Genomic DNA, 23,665 nt, shown 5'->3' with positions numbered 1-23,665 from the left:
ATACTTGTATCCAATCTCACATTCACGGATAACAATTTTAATCTTCATTTCAATACCCACCGAGTATTTGTGTATCCATATTCATACTTGCGACCCGTATTTTACTCATGCATAAAATAAATAAATCAATAAAGAGATAACATTTCATATAAACAAACATAATATTAATTTGTCAGATTTTTAACATTACAAAAATCTAACATAACAATTTTTATAAATAAAGATTACAAAACATTTAATTCTTGTAAACAAACTTAAAAAAAAAAAAAATCAACATAATAAAAGTTATAATTAAAATTTCAACATTATGATTATGTATTAACAATATTCTCGAAGACTTGTGAACAAATTATACAAAAATTAGTTAGATTAAAATTATAGATTAAATTATATACTATAAATTTTAAAAATAAATTTGTAGACATTTAATCTCATCATCGGAATCAACTTCTCCATATAACGTTTGTCTTCCAAGTCTATAAATTTTAAAAAATAAAATATTTTTTATTAAATAAATAAAATTTAATTATTTATTACCTTATTACTTGTATTTCAACTAACTTTGTACACACATAAGTATCTCTAGAGTAAATTCATGGAGCCTATAATGATAAGAACTCAAAAATTGACCTCCAATGCTAAATGCAAATTTTGAAGCTACCATTGAAATTGAGATTATCAAAACATCCTAAGCATTTTTTTGCAAAATTGGATACTTGATCCCATTTGTTTTCCACCATTCAAGAATGTCAAAATTAGCACTCCTAGACAAAACTTTTTCTTCTAAGTAGAGCTATATTTCAGACTTTGTTTGTGTTTCAATTTTATCATTCACAAATGAGTCATGATCACTAAAAAAAATGCTAATATTTAGATTATCCGAGTTTAACTCATTGACATTTTCTCATGAAGTTAAAATTTTCACTATTCGCTTAGTTTTAGTTTAATACTCTTCAAACAATGAGTAATATCATTTTTTGATATTATTAATTTCAATTGAAGATGAGCTACCATAAAGTTTGGAGAAAAAAAAACTCCAACAACTACAACATGTGTCTTAGATATAAAATAATAGCATTATTATTATATATATATATATATATATATATATATATATATAACTACAAGGCGGGACGGGTTGGGTAACATAATATCTGTACCCACTTTCCAGGTCTATACACGCCCCATACCCATCCCTATATAAGTGGATATTTATCCGTCCCGCATGAAAATATTTTTACGGGTGTCTGTAGAGTCTAGGTCCATTTTGTCATCCTAATAACTGGTCACAATATTTTATTTATTATTTTTTAGGTTTCCATCTCGCAATTAAGATATATTTTGTATTTGGACATTATCTTATTTAAAATACCTATTAGTTTATCTTAGTCACTTTAATTTATACACATTTACACATTTTATTTTTGGTTTAATTATTTGTATCAATTTTAAGAAAAATTGTTGATATATTTGCAAATACATATTGTGAGATCCTTTCATTTTCTCTTGATATGATTTGTAATTAGATGTGTACAAATTTATAAGCCCAACAATAAAAAAATAAACTTCACATAAGTTTTAAACATCTTGAATGATTTCAATATAATTATTCTTTTAATGGTGTTTAAAAAAAATAGTGGGTGTTTGTGAAAAATAAAATAATAAAAGATAGTTTTCTATAGTATAGAGCTTCATTTAAATAATATTCTTCAAGACTTGAAATACAAGAACTTCTAATAAGAAATAACATGCTTAAGTAATACTTTTTCAAAATATACATAATCTTTATACAAAAGAGACAGAGTTGGATTATGTTAAAGAGAATTAATATTTAACAATTGTTATAAACTTAGTTTAAATGTGAACACTACTATAGAAACATTGTTACAATAGGTTTGCATTATATCATATATAGCTCAAAGAAATCACTTACATCATAACATAAAACAAAAATTATAGGCTAACAAATATTTTGATCCAACAAAATTAAATATTTCACCTTGTTGACATGAAACATGAGTATCATTAAAGGAAATGACATAAATATTTTAGCTAAGTTTCTCACTTATGATTCCTTGAATTGACCCTACTAGACCCACAACTGTCACAGCAAAGCAAACAAAGCTAAACATCCTAATAAGAACAATCCATTTTCTAGTCCAACCACCAATTTTCTTTTGTTGTAAATACATCTCTACTGGAAAGTAGATAGCCAATGGCCAAAAGTTTATGGCTCCTAACACTCCCAAAACTTGGTTGAAGTAAGGGAACAAAATTGCAATTCCAGTGGTTGAAATCACATAGGTTGTTCTAAAACAAAACCTAAATACATTTAACTCAAAATTGGATAATAAAGGCAATTTCACTTTGTAGGACTTATTTACAAATCTATTATTAGGGATTTTTCTTGAGCACCATCTATCAACAGATATTGGTTGACTATATATCTGATTAACAAAACATATACATTATAAGTATGAATCAAAAGTTTCAACAGCCAAGAAAGTAGTGATGTAAAGAATTGACACATTTTATAAATAAGAAAACAAGGGATATAACATAGTTAAAATTTGTTGTTTTTTTTTTTAATTAACACCCTAGTTGATTTTCAGTAAGTTATGAAATTACATAAGAAGGAGTTAAAGATTTATTAATCAAAAAGTTGTGCATGCCTAATCCCAACTACATATTGTTCCATGAAATGGTCATGATCATCAGATGCTCTAGATATGATGATATACTTCATAATTTCATGAAGATCGTGTATGAATGTAGTTTTTAAGTCTTAGTGATTTTTTTTAGTTACTTTAATATAGGATAGTTTCTTGTATTCTCATTTATCTCTTATTAGTTTTAAAGAAAACAAGATATTTTGTGTTACTACTTACAGTAGTTTTGTTTAAGAAGAAATATCATTATGTTGTTGGTTCACATATTTATGACAAGATATATAACTATTTCCTATATGAATCTCATTTAAAATATTGTATTTACTATTTCCTTATATTGTTTTACTCTTAATGTTGGTTGTAGGCAACTTAATTACTTATTGTGATTGCACTCTTTAGATGAATGATGATGTTTTATCATTTAACATTAAACAAATACAAAATGCACTTCTTATGAGAAATCATATACCATGATTCTAGTGTAAAAATAAATAAATTGTGACAAGTTAGTAGTAGTACCTGATATCCTCCCACCAAATGAAGAATAATGCAAACATTAGCAAAGGCAACAAGCCAATAAGGCTCATAAAAACCAAAACCTATCAAGAGGTTTCCTGGTGTATCATTTCCAAAAGCTGCATATCCAAAGCATCCACAACAAAGGTAGAAGAATGTTTTCATGATTATTGCAACCATGAAGGCCTTTTTCATGATTCGATTTTCTGGTGGATGAGACCTTAGAGTATCCTTTGCTCAAAAAGATAAAATACTTTTTATTTGTGTTTCTACCTCTTACAATCCAATTTGAATATGAAATATTAAGGTACCTGTATTTCAAGAAGGAGCAAGGCATATGGATAGGCAAAGGCAATGTCACCAAGTGCTTGGAAGACTAACCATAACTTATTAGCAATGTTAGTTGCTGGTATTCCTGTTATGCTCCCATAATTCTTCTATTTTCTAAATGTGTGACCAAAATTTTATGCATAAATCTCTCTTTCTAAACTTTGTTTTAAAGTAAATGTCATAATATGTTCTTTTAATGCATAATTTAGCATTCCAACTTTTTGGCCTTCATTGTTGAGCTAGCTAACAATACTTTAAGAACATGCAATACTTTTTGTTAAATAGTTTTAACTAAATTAAATATTCTTTTTTATGTTTTCATGTATGAAGTCTTAAGGTAAACTCTAAGTTCAATCTAATGGTGGGAGTTGGGATAGATGTATGAGGACTTAAATTTAATAAGTATTGTCATTATTATAATTTTTCTACTAATAAAAAAATTATTTTTTTAAGAGTGATGGTCAAGTTTAATTAAGATTAATAAAAAAATATAATAATAATATAAAAAAAGTGATGTTTTATTCTTAATATTATATCTATTTATATCACATCATCATACTGTATAAATAATATTCGCACACGCACGCACGCATGCGCACGTGAGCACAGATATATACTACTTAAATCATTATAATTTCAATGTAGTACTAAAAGCACAACATCCGCCTTAAAAAATCTTTTGTTGTGTTGAGTTCATAGAACTTGCATGAGACATTTTTTTTTTTACATATTCTAAGTAGAACTAAGTGTAGCAAAAAAACATAATTATACTTAGGTGGATAACTAATTGAAATTATATGGGTTTAAGTATACATAAAGTATGAGTATTATTTGCAATGTTTATTCATGCGAATGGTGACACTGTAAGATAAGATACAAATGATAAAATACTAACATATTTTGAACAATTTAGTAGCTTGAAATGAGTTATAGAACATTATTTTTTTTTTTATAATCTAGTTGATTCACTCATCAGAAAGTTTGAAATTGACTAATAAACTAAATCTTAAACTAATAGCAAATACGTAAGAATAAAAGTTACCTATGACTTTTGCTATGCCAAGTCCTAGTCCAATGAATGAGTATGTAAATGACATAATTGCTGCAACAACCGAAACCCATAACATGTCATGGAGGTCTGGTATGAATGACATTACAATTTCAACAAGTCCAAACAACACCATATACAAATTAGCCCCATAACTACAAGGAGCTTGATGCCCTTCTTTGTGATAACAATTTGCTTTTAGAATTGCCCTGTATAGTAGAATAAACAAGTGTTGTTAGCTTATGTCCTTCGAAGCACAAACATATCTCTTGTTTGAAGTGGCAAACACATTTTTGACATAAACACCTTGTATAGTAAACTTTATTTTTTTTTTACCAACTTACACTCTTGAGTTGACATCTCTAAACAACTTAGGCACTAGCCAACAAACACGTTGACATTAAAAAAATTATTTTTAACTTACAAAAAGTCAACTATATAATATAAAATATTAGAAAAAATAGTTTGACTCAAAACTAAAAAGAAACAAAGTCTTTCAAGTATCACACATGAAAATGAAAAGAAGTAATGTAAATGATGAATCATATGCTCACCCAAATAAAATAGCATTAGGGGGAATTTTTTTTTAATAAGGGAAGTACCTTAGACTATTTGCCGTGGTAAGTACATAAGCACAACTAGTCCCATACAAAACCAAAAATTGAAGGAAACCGGCCAACCATGTCCTTCTTTCACCTAAACCAACATTAAATGAAATCATAAGTTACAATAATTGATAAATTGACTACAATAGAATGAGCAAACCTTCTTTACCAAGATTGACTCTAACAGCGTCCATGTATGAGTAGCTTCTTTTCCCAGTGATAGAATCAGGACTTCTATAACAATCAGAAAGGAGGGCAGAAGAAATATAGGTGATGGCTGCAAAACAAAGCAAGACAATTGGCCCTCCAATCCATCCTAATTGGGAGGTACTCCATGCAAGAGACAGAACACCAGAACCAATAACAGCAGTAATGATGTGAGCTACAACACTCCATAAAGTTCCTAGAAAATTTAATGGTATGAACAAAAGTCATTATTCAAATCCATGCATGTGAAAATGTTATGGTTATGGTGATATAGAGTCTTACCATCCTTTTGTCATGTCCATCATCATCATAAGTACTAGTAATAATTGAGGGAGAATTTTCAACTTCCATCTGAATCCATGCATCAAATTCAAATACTCAATTATAGAAACTCTTGGAATTTATTGCTTGTTAATACCATAGAAAGGTGTAAGCTAACAACATTGAAGATAAAATTTGGTGTATCTAACTTGAACTTGAAGTTATTATCTATATTGTCCCTTCTTTTTTTTTTTTTTTTTGAAAAAATGGATCAAACAGATCATATTACTTGACATGAAATCTATGACTAATGTTACACATGCTTGTTTGTTTGTGTATTGTCAATGTGTCATTTTAAGCATATGAGATGCAAAAAATTCAAAATTTTGAAAAGCATGTCTTTGTTAACTAAAGTGTGTTAAAGTAAAAAGTACGTAGTCTTTGTTAGCAACTTATTTGGAACTTACATTGCAGGTAGGTGTGAGAAAAGGATGGCTTATACCAAGTTTACTTATGACCTTACTTGATCCAAAATTGTGATCAACTTATTTATTTGAATATAAAAACTCAAAATATATAGGATCAGATCAGGTCAACTTGATATTTTAACATAATATATCAATATAGATAAATTATAGAATAATAGAAATATAAAAATTAATTTAAAATATATTTTATAATGTACAATTTAAAATAAATAATACCATTATAAATATAATGTCATATTATACAAAATATTATCTATTAAATAAAATTATTTTATTATCAAGATACATTTTAAAAAAATTATTTTAAAAAAGACTGCAAAACATTAAACCTAGTTGGGACAATTCAAAGGGTAATATAAACTTATACTAAAAATTGCATTGGGTCTAATTTTAAAACACAAACTCATCGAATCCTCTTCAAGCTAAGTCCAGCCAAAGGAACAAGGAGTCAGGTCTTATATACTCCTATTTGCACAAATGAACAAGGAGTCAGGTCTTATATACTCCTAGTTGCACAAATATTGGTAATGAATATAGGATATAAAACTTTTTTAAAATATAGAATGAGAGTATAATAATATAAAATTTTAAAATATTGATATATAAAAAAATTATATATAGATTATGAAAGCGAATAAATGATTATAAAAGTACAAATAAACATGTAAAGTGTCAAGTAATAATAATAACAACAAACTAAAGCACAAAATATGATTTTGTTTCATAAAACATACCACAACATGGAAAAAAAAAAAAAAAAAAGGTGTTACTCAAATTTGATAGTATTAACAATGCTAGACTAAAAAATTAAAAAATGTAGTGACAGGCATAGGCATAACAAAAGAGGTAGCATTTAGAAAATGTTGGAATGAGTCCTACTTATAAATTGAGATATTGAGAATAGAGACAAAATAACGAGCAAAATAGAGTCACAATTACTCAGTCTCAAACTTGTTTTCATTGGTCACGTGTTGACATGAGCAAGTGAATGAAAGCTAAAAGGGATAAATGAAAAACCTAACTTTTTAATTCATTTTCAAGTAGCAAACCTAGGATAAGGGTTAACGATATCGAAACAAACCCAGTTAAACTAGTACCATTTTCATGTTTTTTTTCTTTCTCGAAAGTGTACCTAACACACTATTGATGGATACCTGGTACAAGGATGACTTGACTTTGAGAGTAGCTGAGTTTCAGAGTTTGTGAGAGTAGCTGAGTTTCAGATTTTGAATAATACATTGAAGACAAAGAAAATCTGCTTGCACTTCACCCACTGGTAATGATCATAATTTATATATAATTGCATATCAGTAGGAGTTAGTTGTCATGCTAATCATGAAGTTTTCTATTATTTTTTTTTACTACTTTATTTTCAATATCACTCTATTGTTGTAAAAAAAAGGTTAAAAATTTCTTTTGGTCCTGATAATATTTTTTTGTTTCAATTTAGTCCCATTTTAATTTTAGGTCTCAATTTAGTCCCCAATAATTTAAATCATTGCAATTTGGGACTTCCGTCCAAATAATTTAAACGGGGTTAACTCCTGCTGACGTGGATGTCAGGTGGATGTCACGTAGATGCATAGGTGGATGCCAAATGTCATGAATACACCTGGAACCAAAACGACCCGTTCTGCATGCACATGTTATGTGTTAATTTTGCAACTGGAACGGGCCGTTCCAAATGCAAATTTAACACAACATGAGTGGAGCATGATGGGCCGTTCTGAAATCAGAACGGGCCGTTCTGTTGTTAGAACGGGCCGTTTTGAATTCAGAACGGCCCGTTCCATGACGTCAACTTCATGCTTTTTATTGTATTATTTTTTTTATTATATCTATATTAATAAAAATATAATAAATAAAAAATACAATAATTAATATTCATTTATGAATAAAACTATAAAAAAAAAATCAAATAAGATAAAACCTTCCAAAATCCTTCTTTGATTTGAACTTATCCAGTTTAAAATCTTGACTAAAATACCGCAATGTGATTCAAAAATTGAAAATAAAAATTCATAATATATCATAAATTCAAAGACAAAAACATGGGTCAGAAACTGAAAATAAAAATTCAGAACATAACATATACTAAAAAAGTTCAAAGAAATTATTGAGAAAGGAAATCATCTGGGTAACGCTGAAGAGAAACCCTAAACCACAAAAATTCAGGTTGTACCTCCTCAAGAACAGGTTGTTATTGTTGGGGTATATCATCAATGACTTCAAGGGAAAACACCGTTTTGTTTCATCCTTGACTGTATAGTGTCAATTTGGTAGTAAGTGGTTCACTTCAATTTGACTAACAATGAAATAAAACTTGTTACCATTGTCCTTAGTGATACACTGCATCTTCCTTAATGATACACTGTATAGCCCAAATGTTTAGCAATTGAAGTTATCAATCCCCATTAACAATATTACCAAATCTAGTGTTTGAAATACTTTGTATTTTGATTTTTTTTACGAAATTCTGGAACCAGAATGGCCCGTTCTGGTTACACTGTTGGTGTGTTAATTTTGCATCTAGAACGGCCCGTTCCAGGTACAAAATTTACACACCGATAGTGTAACCAGAACGGGCCGTTCTGGTTTCAAAACGGGCCGTTTTGGTTCCAGGTGTATTCAAGTATTTTGGGATCCACCTACGTGGCATCTACGTGACATCCACCTGACATCCACGTGACCACCAGTTAACTCCGTTTAAATCATTTAGACAGAAGTCCCAAATTACAATGATTTAAATTATTGGGGACCAAATTGAGACCTAAAATTAAAGTGGGACTAAATTAAAACAAAAAATATTATAAGGAACCAAAAGAGGTTCTTAACCTAAAAAAAATCTATGGTTGAAATAGGAAAAAATATTTAAATTTCCTTTTGGTCTCAATAGGTTAATGAGTTTTTATTTTTTAATTTTTTTTCCATTGTAGATTAATTTTAAAAATTATTTATCAAAATGAAATTATTTTGAAATAGAAATAAATTAGTTTTTAGAGTTGTCAATGAGTAATATCGTTATACGTTATAATGACACGTTTTTTTTATCATTTTATCTATGAGATTGTCATACACAATTTTTTTTACGATTTTTCTTTTAAATTTTTAAATAATAAAATAATATTAAAAATTAATCATTCTTATAAAAATAAAAGTCAAATTTAAAACCTTTGTATTTAAGGATCAAATGTAATATTATTTGGTTTAATAAATATTAATAATTTTTAAATAAAATAAAATATAAAATATCTCGATCTTACTATTTTTCTATAAAATAAAATTTGTAAAATTTTTTTTTTTTATCATTATAGTTCATAACATCCCTTTTTTTTTCTAGAGTCAATATATGTTGTAGTACTTTTAAAAAAAAAATTAGAGGGTCATAAATAAATAAATAAATAAATATATATATATATATATACTATGCGCAATAACAATTAAAATTTTAAACATATAAAAAAGATAAAATTTACCTTAAAAAGTATAAAAGAATATAACAGAATTGTTTAAAAGTTACCAAATTTTTAATTTATTATAAAAAAAATAAATATGATAAATAAGAAAAATTAATTACAAAAATAAAACAAATATAATTTATTTTTTTAAACACTATACCTTCAATTTTTAAAAAAGTAAGAGGTTTTTTTTTTTTACTTTTATTAAAAAATATAGCGACCATTTTTTAGATTTTTTGAAATAAATTTATAACAGATTTATTTAAAAATAACAACTAAATTTTTCATCTATTTTAAGATAAAGTAAATAAAATATAAAAGATTTATTTAAAAAAAATATACCTAATTTAAAAAAAAATATATATATATATATATATATAACACTTTAATTTTTTAAAATACAACATATTTTTAAAAAATAGACAGATTTGTTTTTAAAAAATTTGGCCAATAGTGACTATTTTCTTAAAAAATACATTTTAAAAATAAAGTTAACTTAATGAAAAAAATATAAAAAATATTTTAAAAATAAGGATATTAGTATTTAAATATGTCGCTATAGGCTAAATAACATAAAAATAAAAAATTAGATCCATATGGGTTATAAAGAAATTAAAAAAAAATTGACCTTTTTTTAGTATTTTTTAAAGATAAATCTTTAATGCTTACTATAATTCATAGCGATTAGCGATTTTTTTTTTAATGTTATAAATTTATTGAAAAAATCTCTATAATAGGTTGTTAAAATAGGTCATTATAAGTTTTTTTAAAAATTCCTAAAATAGGTCGCTATAATAAAATTGTTATAATTTTTTTTTTTTAAAAGTTGCTATAGATCAAAACATATCTATTTTTTTTAATGTCTTTTATAGTCTATAACAACCCAATTTTGAAAATTTAAATATTAGTATCTTTATTTTAAAAATATTTATTATATTTTTTCATTAAGTTTATCTTTATTTTTCTAATTTATTTTAAAAATAGTCGCTGTTGGAAAAAAAATATAAAAACAAATCTGCCTATTTTTTTTTTTATAAAAAATATGTTATTTTTAAAAAATTAAAGTGATAAATTTAAAGAGTTTTAGGTATATTTTTTAATCAAATCATGTCTGTTTTCTTTAATTTTTAAAAAAATAAGTTATCTTTATTTATATTTTTATATAAATAGAAAATTTGTTATTTTTAATATATCTGTTATAAATATATTAATTAAAACTAAATAAGGTCGTTATAAGTTATAACCAATTAGTGGAGTTAAAATATTTCATGTCTCTATGTTTTATTTAATAAAAATGTATAAAAATTATCAATGTTTGTCAGAGCAATTAATGTTTTATGAGTCTAATTATTGGAAAATTATCATTGAGTAGGTATTGTCTCTTGGAATGGGTTGATGAGTCTCCACTAAATCCTTAATTAATAATGGAGTAACGTATTAAGTTAAGGACTAAAACCTGTAACTAATTATTGGAGATGTGTGTGATATTGTGAGAATAGTTAGTAGGCTAAATCCATAGGTGACTTGGTTAATGCATGTCAAGGTTATTGTGTGCCCATACCCAAGCTATGTTATACCTGATGACAATACTAAACTTTCCTAGTTTAAGTGACGATATACGAGAAATTATGTGTAGGGTCAACCCACATGGTTGTTGATCTAATATGTATAAAAAGATCGATTAATTTAGTATGGTCAAGCTATTTAAACTACTCGTTTTAATATAGGAGATCTCCATAGGTAAACGTGTGATAATGCATGTAGTTAAGGTGTTATGCATATGATGTGGTGTGATTTGGTGTAGTTCATATGCTTGTTGATCATGTGATTGAATGACATTAATATGGTGAAATATGAATTGTCATGTGTGGTTGAGTTGTTTACATTTGTAAGTTGTTTGATGCCATGTTAGGATGCTTTATTATTATTGGTAGTATAATTGTCTTTACTTATATACTTGTTATATGATTATCTTTTTTAATACTAGTTTACCTTTGCATATTTTCTTATGATTGGATTATGATGATCATGTTTACATGAGAGTAGGGTAGAGTTAGGCCAATGGAGTTGGTAATTTGTGAGCCATGTTGGATGACGGTATAGCTTGACGCTACTTTTGTACAAATTTTTTGTAGAGTTGCTTGATTGACAAGCTAGGTTACATTTATAAATGATTTTGGATCATTGTATATACGTATATGTATATAGGATATATAGTTGTTCCTTTAAGGAACTTTTATTTTTGGTGCATTTTATCCTTATGCATATAATTGTATTATTAATGGTGTTTTTCGATAACTGTTTGTAAGTTAACTTTAGGTAGGTGTGTATGTTTTTTGCTTTTAATTGATGATCCATTAAGTATAGTGATCATAGTGAGTCGTTACAAAAGGCAGTATAGGTGTGGGATAATTGAGGATGACTTTAAGGAATTAATTACTACTATTTATAGTTTTATACCAACAATATGCATCTACATTTGATAGTTCATTATTTAAGAATTTTATAGTTAAATATGTTTGACTTTGAACAATTTAGGAATGAATTATCTTTTGAAAAGTTTTCTAGAAAGAGTGTGAGTGATAAGGTCTAAGTGGCTTGAGTTAGATTAGGTTTGGATGGATCTGTTATCTGACCTAATCAAAATTCAATAGGTTGAGTCAATTTTTTTTCATTTTTTTAATCTAACCCTACCCAACCCACATGAAAAGGTTGGATTTGATTACGTCAATCGAATCAATATAACTAAATTTATTTATTTTTATAAAAAAAATTAAATATTTCATAATAGATGTAAGTCATTTGATATTTGTTATAAATGCAATGTTATTAACCCATAAAGCAAATAATAATACAAACCAAATTCCAAAATAAATTTGTTATTACATTGTTATCAACTCAAACAACCAATATTAATACAAAATAAAATTGAAAATAAATATATTGTATTGTTATAATATTATCATGCAAAAACACAAAACTTGCTACTGAGCAAGAATGACAATGAACATTATTTTGAGCAAGTGATCATCCAAATACTATCTTGATGTCATCTTAATCATATGACCATATCAAGTTGAGTTACGAGTCAAAATACAAAAGTCGTTACTCGACTCGTATAGTGTTAGGTTTTCATCGAGTCAAGTTTGATTTGAAGAAAAATCTAATTTGAATTCATTGAGTTGATTAGAATTGGTTCAAATTTTTGGATTACCCATGTCTACTTACATTCCTAACTAGTAAGGATAAAATAAACTAAAAAATTACGTGTTAGTTTGTGAAGCCAAACATGTATTATTAAAGTAATTAGGCTTCTCAAAAAAATCATCTATAGAAAATTTTAACCATTTAAGTATTAAATGAAATATCATGAAATGCAGTTATTAAAACATCAAATTGAAGAGGTTACAAATTATAAGTTAACACCATAATTATACATTTTTTTTATATAAATTAGTGATAAGAGTTGAAGTAAGATATATGATGTCTTTAATTTAAATTTCAATGTAACTATTGTAAAAAAAAAATATAATAATAATAATAAATATAAAAAAAATAAATCAAAACTATGATTACACCGGTCAGAAACAATATTCTTCTGATATTGTTATTCCACTGATTTGGATTGTATAACTTTTTCTTTCTTATCCATAGATTGATGGGCCGACTGTTGACCCGAATAATTTATGGGCCCAACCAAATGTTCCTTTTACGACTACTTTCAAGTCTTCGTCCGCAAAGTTTTTTTTTTTTTTTAATCGAACATAACAAAACAACGTGTGTAGAGCCTTTTATTATACGCATTCCTTTCGGTTCTGTGTTAATTCTTACCTTTGTTTAAAAATAAAATAAAGAAGCAGATGAAAATAAATAAGTAAATGTGTTTGATAGAGGTAAAACGAGAGAAAAGAAAAATAAAAAAAAAATCTATGAAAATATAAAAATAAATAAGCAATTAATACATCTTAAAGTAAATATTTAATTTTTATAATTCACATAAAAATATCTATTTATTTCTTATATAACGGACGAGATAGTATATTTATCTTAAAGTAATTAAATAATTTTATTTCTATTATATTTCCCTCATTTATTTTTATTCATTTTCCTGTTTCGTTCATTCTATTTGCTATCATTATTTTCTTTCCTAGTAAACAGACACGTGATGCCATTTTCCTTTCAATTATTGTCCTAACTTCTAAGTTTGAATTAATGGTTTGGGTGGCTAACCCACTTGTGTCCTCTTGATTTGATTAAAAGGGACAATGTCATAATTCAATAGTTCTATACTTTCCTTGGTCAAAGCATGTGTGTGCAAGCCAAATCTTTTGACGTCTTCTAGTTCTAGGTACAGTGATACGAATGAATTTTCTTTTCTGTTTGGATTTAAGATTTTATTAGTTTAAAATTGTATAGGAATTTAAAGGTTTTAATTATTTTTAAAATATATTGAAATATTAAATAATTTAAATCTTTTATATTTATTTTTTATTTGAATCAAATAATTAAAATTTCATCACATGTAAAATTTAGCAGAATTAATTTTGAATCGTTAAAAACTATTAAATGTTAGGATAAATTAATCTTAACATGTTTGTGAATACAAAAAAAAAAAAACTTAAATTGAGAAAGAATGTTCACTTACTCGGTGCTCATCAAACTTTCAAAAAAATTAGTCTCCGTATTCAATAAAGAAAAACTTTTTGGTAATGAAACAAAAAATTATTAAAATGTATTGTGATAGATGGAATTAATTCTTATAATTTTGTACACATGCACATCAACTAAAAAACTTATCAATCAAAACATCAAATTAATTTCACCCCAAAAAAGTAAGTTCTACTCTTTCAAATCTAAACTCATATCTTATGTATAAAAATATTTTAAATCTTTTAAATTTTATTAAATTTCTTAAAAAAAAACTAACTTTTACATTTCAAAATTATTAATGGATCAGTTGAGGGGAGCCTCTATTTTCTCCAAGATTAACTTGAAGTTGGGTTAACACCATATTAGAGTCAGGGACATTGATGTACCTAAGACTGTCCTCAAGACTAGGTATGAGCACTATGAATATGTGGTAATGTTGTTCATAGTGAAAAATGGCCCTACAGTTTTCATGGAACACATGATTCGTATTTTTAGGTCATTTTTAGATATGTTTGTTATTATGTATATTGACAACATTCTTAAATATTCTGGTTCTAAGGGGGAACACAGGGAGCATTTGAGGCTAGTGTTGGAGATTTTGAGGGACAAGAAATTATTTGCTAAACTCTCAAAATGTGAGTCTTGTTTGGAGGAGGTGAGATTTATAGGCCATGTGATTTCTACCAAGGGAGTTGTAATGGATCCAATCAAAGTGGAGATGATATTGTAGTGGGAGCGACCTTAGACTACTTTTTAGAGTAGAAGTTTTGTGGGGTTAATGAGTTACTATTAAAGATTCATTAAAGGGTTCTCCAAGATAATGATATCACTAACTCAATTAACTAGGAATGATCAACCATTTGTGTGAACAAACACAAGTTTTCAGGAGTTGAAGAGAAGGTTGACCACATCTCCAATTTTGGTGTTGCCCAATCCCAATGAGTCTTTTGATGTGTTCTATGATGATTCTCATCAGTGGTTAGGGTGTGTATTGATACAACAAAGGATAGTAGTTGCTTATGTTTCAATGCAGTTGAATGTGCATGAGAGGAATTAACCTACTCATGACTTGGAATTGGCAATAGCGGTTTTCACCTTAAAAAATTGGAGACATTACTTGTTTAGTGCCAAGTTCAATGTCTTCAATGATCATAAAAGTTTGAAGTACTTGTTTGATCAGAAGGAGCTTAATATGTGGAAAAAGAGGTAGGGAGAGTTTTTAAAAGATTATGATTTTCAGTTGATGTATCACCTTGGAAAGGCCAATGTAGTGGTGGATACATTGAACAGGAAGTCCATCCATGCTTCTTCATTGATGGTCAAAGTTAGAGTTGATTGAGTAGTTTAGAGATTTAAATCTCAAGGTGGATTTTGATTTAGGTACATTTGTTGTGGGATGATTATGATAGCTAATGAGTTCTTGAGGCAAATTGGTGTGAAACAGTTGTAAGACAAGGAGTTGTTGAAGGTCTTGTGGTTGGTGGGTATAGAGAATATTTAATATTTGTGGGCTTGTTAGACTAGGAGTTGTTGAAGGTCTTCGAGTTCTTGAGGCAAAATTGTGTGGTTTAATATTTAATTATATTTGTTGTTAGATGAGTTGTTTCTAAAACTCTAAGATTAGAGGGACTTTGAGAGTTAAGTTGGTCTTTGAGATAAGTTAGATCAGTTTAAGAAAGGGTATATAAGGTTTTCTTACCTCATAAGTTCAATTTTAAGGAAAACTTATAGAGAAGCTAGTGAGAAGTCCTCTAGAGCTCGAATGGACCTTCATTATTATTTTTCACTAAAAACCCTTTTCTTCCTCTCCGTGTAGTTAATCAAGCCTAGTTGAGTTGGAGAAATGAAGTTATGAAGCCAAGAATGTAAGGTTGGAGTCATCCAATTTTAATTATATTCTAAATTATTTACCATAAACTTTGTAAAGAAAATAATAATTTAAAGTTTTTAAGTGGTTTAAAAATTGATGATGGGACTACATTGTTAAATTTAAAAAATATAAAGTTAATTAGTTTAAAAAATTATTCAAAATACATAATAATAAAATTTGTAAGCTAAAATATAAAGGCCAATATGGAATAGGATTCTTGGCTTTTAAATTAATGGATATCATCGATCCCATTTTGTGATATGTGAGCTTTTTGATGATAAGTTTAATTGATGCCCAGTTAATAAAAAAAAATATTCACACTATGTGATATAATTTTATAATAATTATTATCAATGAACAAATTTATTATGCATAATGATTTTTGAATGAATAATAATATAAAAATATTTTACAATATCAATATATATCGTAACTCCTCTTTAAGGTAGGGGTGAGCATGAAACCGAGACCCGAATCGAACCCGAAAAATCCGATAAAAATTATTTTTGGGTGGATTTGAGCGAGTTTTATGAGTAAATCGAGTTAAAATTTTGATTTTATACGGGTTATATTAGGCAAATTCGATTTTAAATTTTTAAACCTGCTAAAAATCAAACCCAACCAAAAATGAGATAAACTTAGATTTTTATTATTTTTGTATAACTAAACAACAATGGCCCAAAATTTTTATTTCAAGTATAATATAGTCATTAATTTGTAACTTATTTTTTTTTCCTTTTTCTCATAACCTAGATGTTTCTTTTGTCTTCTCTTTCCTCATTCAACATCTCAACGCACTAGTCCATTTTTAGAATTTTCTTTTTGTTTCTTTCTGTCGTTTTTTTTCCATCTTCTTGTCTCCATTTTGAGTATAATTTGTGCGGCTGTGGTTTCTTATGGGTTTTGTAATCTAACTTTAGATTTCTTTTGCATGTAACAACTATGGATTTTGTTATCTTTTGTTTTTGCTTCTTTAGTTTGTGAATGTTTCATCTACGAATCTACTTACACCATCTATTGTCACCTTCATTCTATTTTTATACACTGTTTTTATTTATTTATTTTACCGTTTTAAGCTTCACCTTCATTAAGATAACTTGGTCTACAAAAAATCTCAAACTCGATTGTATCCACCCGCTCAGATCCGAACCCGTTTCAACCCGAACCGCTTCAAATCAAAAGTTCAGTCGGTCGGATATGGGTCATATTTTTTCAAAGTCAATTTATAATGAATTGAACATTTTTCACCCGAACTCGATCGAACCCGCCTGTTGCCCACCCTTACTTTAAGGATTTGAAATCGAGTAATTTAAGAATATATAGAGAGAGAATATTATGTGAGAGAGAGAATTTTTTTAATATGAGGAGGAGATGGATTAATTTTAACTGTTAAATTAAATGACTAAAATTAATTTCTCTTGCACTTACACAAAAATATTTTACAATATCATAGAAAACTGAAGTATATAACAAAAGTAGAAGTAATGAATTGAGATGTTCTCCATTTCTTTCTCTTCATTTTTTGTCTTTTTTTTTTTAGTTTTGAGTGTATACATGATATTAAATGTAAATTATTTTTTGTAATTAATATTTTATATTATTTATACATCCAAAATTATAGAAATGGTGAAAACATTGGAGAAGATCCAAACTTGAAAGTGATGAATCAGTACTACGTGATGATAAATATGAAGGGTTAGGCATTTCATTCTCTTATCCATAGGATTTGATTCAATATGATTCTGCATGTGGGAAACTTTGGGTAGGTTTCCTTGGCATATATCCAACTAAACAGTTTTAAATTAGAAAAAATGTTAATAAAATTAATATCAGATTTTAGATGTGTCAAATTATTTAATTAATGCTTATAATAGGTAGTAACACTGCTAAACCGTAAATGTCTTTTATTAATCAAATTTCTATTTAATCCAATAAAAAAGATATAATAAAATTATAACTCCTCCCAAATATAGCTTGCCATCACGGGTTTTCCTTCTCAATTAACTATGAGTACTGTCGATGTGTTTTCTTCTGCCTTGTTCATGTACCATGTGTCAGTCACTTGTATTATTTTGTGTCATCAGAAACATGTTCATGCATACCAACAAACAAGATTCAGATTTTTTTTTTCTCACATGCATAGAAACTATTTTGTTCGAAATAACACTAACTCAACGAAAATTTAAATTTTTGGTTTGTCCTAATAACTCTATAATTAGACGTAAAACAATTATTTTATAGCATTCATTCCGTATCTGTGCAGCTTAATTTTCAATGATATATAAAAACAATTATTTTAGCTAACATGTTTGAAGTGATTCTTATCACTTATTATATTTTTCAAATTCAAATCTCAATGATCATGTCAGGACTCTGAATGTTTTTTTCTTGGCAAGTGTTAGCCATTGCTTTTGCTAGTTGAGGAGGGAATAAATCAAAGTTACGTCTCTCACACCTTCAGTTTCGCATGGTTGACTTTAGAATATTGCATAATTAGGTCACGACTTGGTGTGGAGCATTATGAATGAGAATAGACTAGGTTGGTAGATAGGAAGTAGGAACGTATGTTAGGTCATATTTATTTTAAAAAAATAAATTAGATTAAGAGTTTGTTTAGTTCTTTTAGTAAATTAATTAAGTTTTTTTCGTAAACTTATTTGTAGAAAAATTCTCATTCATATTAGTGTTTTTTCATGAAAAATGTGACTATTCATGAAAAAAAATGTGAGTAAGAAATTAATGTAGTTTTTTTATATGAAAGGACGTGTCTCTAAGATGAAATGTATTTCTTCACTAAAAGACATGCATTTCTCTGAAGAATTGGATCTTTTCACCCAAAAACATAAAATTGTCTACAAATAAAACCAATATGCATGCAAGAAAAATGGCCATAAAAGAGACGGTATCGTGCAACAAAATTGAGAAGAAGAAAAAACAGTTCTTTGTATTCTAATAATTTCTTTTCTTTTTGTACACACAAAGGGAATTAAGGAAACTATTATTGTAACAATTTTTATACTATTAACCAATAAAAAATCATGTTAAATATACATTTTAACAAGTTATTAGAAAAAGAACAAATTTACCACACACATATGCATATGTTATTTACTCTTTCTAAAATAAAGCTTTGGAAAATAAAACATGCGGCTAATAATGATGAATTTAAAAAATTAATAATCTGTTTGATACAGTGCAATTTTATTATTATCAAGCTAAAAATTTGTTAGAACTCTCTCCTTTGAAGTGAGTTCAGCATCAAACGAAACTTGTATTATTGCATGCCTAGTACCACTTTAATCACTTTTAGAAGCCCCCACAATTGCTTACCCTTTGACTAACTCTCAATAAGACTAGCATCATCTTTAAACTTTTATAAATTATGCAATCAATTTACAGAAGCTCAAGTATATATATCAAGTATTAACTAAAGTCTGCTTAAATAAACTTTTCTATAAATACTTGTAAGAGAAGAAAAAAAATCAAAATAAACTCCTCCTTAACATAAGTGTAATTTATTCATAAATTAAAAACAAGTTTTTGAATAAGCTGATACGAGAAAATTTTTACATAATAACTTATGTATAAATTTTAGTGTATGAAAAAGTTTATTTCAATTTTATTTCATATTTTCTTTTCTTATAAGTGTTTATAAAAATATTTATCTAAACAGACTCTTGCGAGAAACGATGTGATAAATATTTCAGCTAATTTTGGCACGTACGATTCCTTCAAGTGAGCCAATCAGACCCATTACAGTCACAAGACAGCATGCAAAGCTGAATGTTCTGAGGACAATCCATTTGCTGCTCCAAGCTGCAATTTTCTTCTGTACAAAGTACATCTCTACTGGGAAGTATATAGCCAATGGCCAGAAGTTTATGGCTCCTAACACTCCTAGAACTTGGTTGAAGTAAGGAAACAAGATTGCTAAACCAGTGGTTGAAATCACATAGGTTGTTCTGAAACAGAACCTGAAAAGGTTTAGCTGAAAACCAGGCAGAAGAGGCAGTTTCACTTTGTAGAAATTGTTCACAAATCCACTGTTGGGGAATCTTCTTGAAGCCCATCTATCAGCAGTACTGTATATTGGTTGACTGTAAATCTGAGGAGAACATATGGATGAAGCACAAACATGATTAAAGGGTAATGGAAGAATAAATAATTCTACTAAAACATTTTCATTAGTTGTATTTGGAATTGTTTTCTCAAAAAAAAAAAGTGTAAAGTAAAAAGTATTTGATAAACTTGCACACACACACCAAAAAAAAAAAAAGTTTTTGATAAACTTATTTAACTTTAAATGATTTTAGTCTTTTTTTTTATTTTAAGTTTGATAGTAACATTAATACTAATGGTACCTGATATCCTCCAACCAAATGAAGAATGATGCAAGCATTAGCAAGGTCAATGAGCCAGAAAGGCTCAAAAAAGCCAAACCCTGTCAAGAGGTTTCCTGGTGTGTCATTTCCAAAAGCTGCATATCCAAAGCATCCGCAGCACAGGTAGAAGAATGTTGTGATGAAGATTGCAACCATGGAGGCCTTTTTCATTGTTTGATTTTCTGGTGGAGGAGACTCAAGAGTGTCCTTTGCTCAACAAAAGTCAAAACCTTGTTTCAGCTATAAATTCTTTTCTTTTTATGTCACCCAATTTGAATATGCATGAATGTTAAGATACCTGAATCTCAAGAAGGAGAATGGAATATGGATAGGCAAAGGCAATGTCGCCAAGTGCTTGGAAGACTAACCAAAATTTGTCAGCAATTTTATCAGTTGGTATTCCTGTCAAGCTCCCCATAATTCTTCCATTTTCTGCAAGTGCAACCAAAGTCCTAAGAACCAATGTGGGAGTAGCAGCATGATATGGATTTTAGGACACTAATATTTTTCTTTCTTCATGCTATTTTTAAAAGGAAAAAACTTAGGTACAATTCAGTGTAATTAGAGTTATTCTCCAATTAAACTTAAAGTTTGACTTTAGTAATCAATCTAATAAAAATATGCAAGATTATGTAAATTATTGAGGTAAAATTTTAATTTTAATTGAAAAATAACATTAATAACATCTAAGAAACTTTACTTAAGTTTTATCCTTATCATAATTTAGAAGGCTTGAAATTGAAAGTAAAAGACTACTAGTATGCTGAATAAAATAAGCATACTAAATTGACTATAATTGATTGAAGATGAGCCTTACTTATGACTGTTGCTATGCCAAGTCCTAGTCCAATGAATGAGTATGTAAAGGACATAATTGCTGCAACAACTGAAACCCATGTCATGTTATGGAGATCCGGTATGAATGACATTACAATCTGAACAAGTCCAAACAGTGCCATATACAGATTGCCCCCATAATTACAAGGAGCCTCATGCCCTTTCTTGTGATAACAATTTGACCTCAGAATTGCACTGTATAGCAGAATGAATAAACATGCTTCATTAGCTCATATAGCCCCAACAAAAACAAAGAAAAATCAATAAGCCAGTTTCTCAAATATCAAATAATTAAAAAAGAAAATGAAAAGGGTGGTTTTCTCATTTGATGAGGAAAGTACCCAAGACTGGTTGCTGTGGTGATTACATAAGCAACACTTGTCCCATACAAAGTCAAAAATTGAAGGAAACCAGCTATCCATGTTCTTTTACTACCTGAACCAACAATAAGTACAATTATACTTTAAAGTTGTTATTGTAGTTCATTTAAATCATCAGTGTTTAGCATGAGAAAGATTTTAATGTGTTACTACCAAGATAAACTCTAACAGCATCCATGTAAGAGTAGTTTCTTTTCCCAGTGACAGGATCAGGAGTTCTGTAACAATCAGATAGGAGGAATGAAGAAATATATGTGACAATTGCACAACACAGCAAGGCAACTGGCCCTCCAATCCATCCTAAAAGGGAAGTGCTCCATGCAAGAGAAAGAACACCAGAACCAATAACAGCAGTTATGATATGAGCCACAGCACTCTTAAAATTTCCTGGCAAAATTCATGGCATGACTAAAATTCAGGATTCAAAATTCAAGTGTATAATATCCAAATGGATTGGTTATGGTCCTAAAGAACTTTACCAGTCCTTTTGGCATGTCCATCATCATCATAAGGACCAGTACCACTTCTAGTTAACTGTAGGGAGTTTTTCACATCCATCTTTATCAACTCAATGCAAGCTCGTGGAGATTACTGCATGTTCATCACATATAAGGTCTTGAGCTAACAAAATTAAAGACAAACTATGCTTCATATGCATGAAATCTATGTTCATATATATGTCGGGAAACTACACAATCTTTCCCTGCATGTGATGTGATTGGCCAAATCTACTAAAATTATGTGCATGAAAGAGCATCAAGCACATGGTAAGTTGCTGAAAGAGTTTAAATTAATCTTAATTCTGCTATTGAACATGTGCCTGTGTGGCTTGTGTGTTGTTGTCTATGTGTCAGTCTAGGTAGGATTAGCAATTTAGGACAAAAGATAACTCCGTGATGCAAAATGAGACTCAAACGTTTGGAAGACATGTCTTACCCAACAAGCTTGTGGAAAACAAATTACATTACCAGCTTTCTAGGCACAGCCGAAGATCAGGAAAATGTCTTTGTAGTTGTACACACGGCTCAATGCAGATTGGGTTGAATATAATTATAGGGTTGGATTGGAGGAAAAAGGTGAAAAAGATGCCGAGGCTTACGTAGCATCTTTGATGCTTCATGAGATAATTATTATATAAGGTTTTTGTGAAGCTAACCTTTTATATACATTGTTTTTTAAGCCATCCAATCCAAATAATTGAGGAATCAGCAGTCATACTCACCATGGAATTTTTTATTAACCCTTTTTTTTTTTATTACTTTCAATCTAACTCTCTGATTTAAACAGTGAAAAAGATTCAGAATCTGTGGACCAAAAGAATCAAGTGGGAAGGTTGTTAAGTTTCCTTCAAAAAAAAAAAAGAAAAAGAAAAAAAAAAGTAGTGATATGAAAAGATGAAAACCATGTTTTTCTGACTTTGGAATTGAAAGCAGGCCAATCCTTGCAGTTCATAAGTATACATCAAATTTGTCCCATGCTGTAGTGGAAGTTCATTTCAACTTCTTCATCAAACTTTAGGTCACTTACGTCTAGCATCTCTCACCTCAAGGAACAATACACAAAATTTTGGATTTCTCATTGCAGAATACATAGAATCATTGGCGTAAAAGCAACATCTTTATTCAGTTGAGTCACATCTAGTGTTGAAGTTAATTTCCCTCAGTAGAGTGAATGAATGGAATATCATTTGGTTCATCCTAACAAGTAATGAATGCTAATAATTTCTGAAAGTTCAGGTCTTACTCTTACCAAGCTGATTTCAGGTGTGAGAAAGTGAGAAGCCACAGAAGAAAAGAAGTTATTCCATTTGTAGCAATTTGCAACTTGGTGTAACCCCCGTGATTCTGATGAATTGGTGCAATGGTTGGCTGAGAGGGTCGTTATTCCAAAGAGATTGAGAATCTGAGATCACAAGTTAGAAGAAGATTAGTTCATTTTATATTCATTCCAGGCCTAACTTTGTG

General features: G+C 28.4%; 2 protein-coding genes across 4 annotated transcripts; both read right to left on the bottom strand.

Annotated features, from left to right (window-relative positions):
- Positions 1–1,601: 1,601 nt before the first annotated feature.
- On the bottom strand, positions 1,602–5,593 carry LOC109803635 (putative amino acid permease 7; the record flags this gene model as incomplete). The annotated part of the gene is given in 7 exon segments (XM_083072147.1): positions 1,602–2,447; positions 3,189–3,416; positions 3,497–3,615; positions 3,618–3,629; positions 4,558–4,772; positions 5,166–5,259; positions 5,338–5,593. Coding segments are annotated over 7 exon segments (1,323 nt in total), but the record flags the coding sequence as incomplete, so codon positions are not given.
- A 13,863-nt stretch (positions 5,594–19,456) lies between these two features.
- Positions 19,457–23,665, bottom strand: LOC109798103 (putative amino acid permease 7). 3 transcript variants are annotated; one of them, XM_020358315.3, is made up of 8 exons: positions 23,451–23,665; positions 22,181–22,292; positions 21,855–22,088; positions 21,663–21,756; positions 21,302–21,516; positions 20,783–20,916; positions 20,464–20,691; positions 19,457–20,207 (listed from the first exon to the last, which is right to left on the bottom strand). In XM_020358315.3, the coding sequence occupies exons 2-8, from the start codon at positions 22,257–22,259 to the stop codon at positions 19,806–19,808; spliced, it is 1,386 nt and encodes a 461-aa protein (XP_020213904.1). In that variant the 5' UTR covers positions 22,260–22,292; positions 23,451–23,665; the 3' UTR covers positions 19,457–19,805. The 3 variants fall into 3 exon arrangements, with proteins under 3 accessions (XP_020213904.1, XP_020213913.1, XP_020213938.1); XM_020358324.3 differs by lacking the exon at positions 23,451–23,665 and adding an exon at positions 22,670–22,825; XM_020358349.3 differs by lacking the exon at positions 23,451–23,665 and adding an exon at positions 22,638–22,813.

Source organism: Cajanus cajan, chromosome 3, assembly GCF_000230855.2.
Source record: "Cajanus cajan strain Asha chromosome 3, NIPB_CcT2T_4, whole genome shotgun sequence".
Classification (NCBI taxonomy): Eukaryota; Viridiplantae; Streptophyta; class Magnoliopsida; order Fabales; family Fabaceae; genus Cajanus; species Cajanus cajan.
Note: the sequence above shows the minus strand (reverse complement) of the source record. Positions and strands in the feature narration are given on the sequence as shown.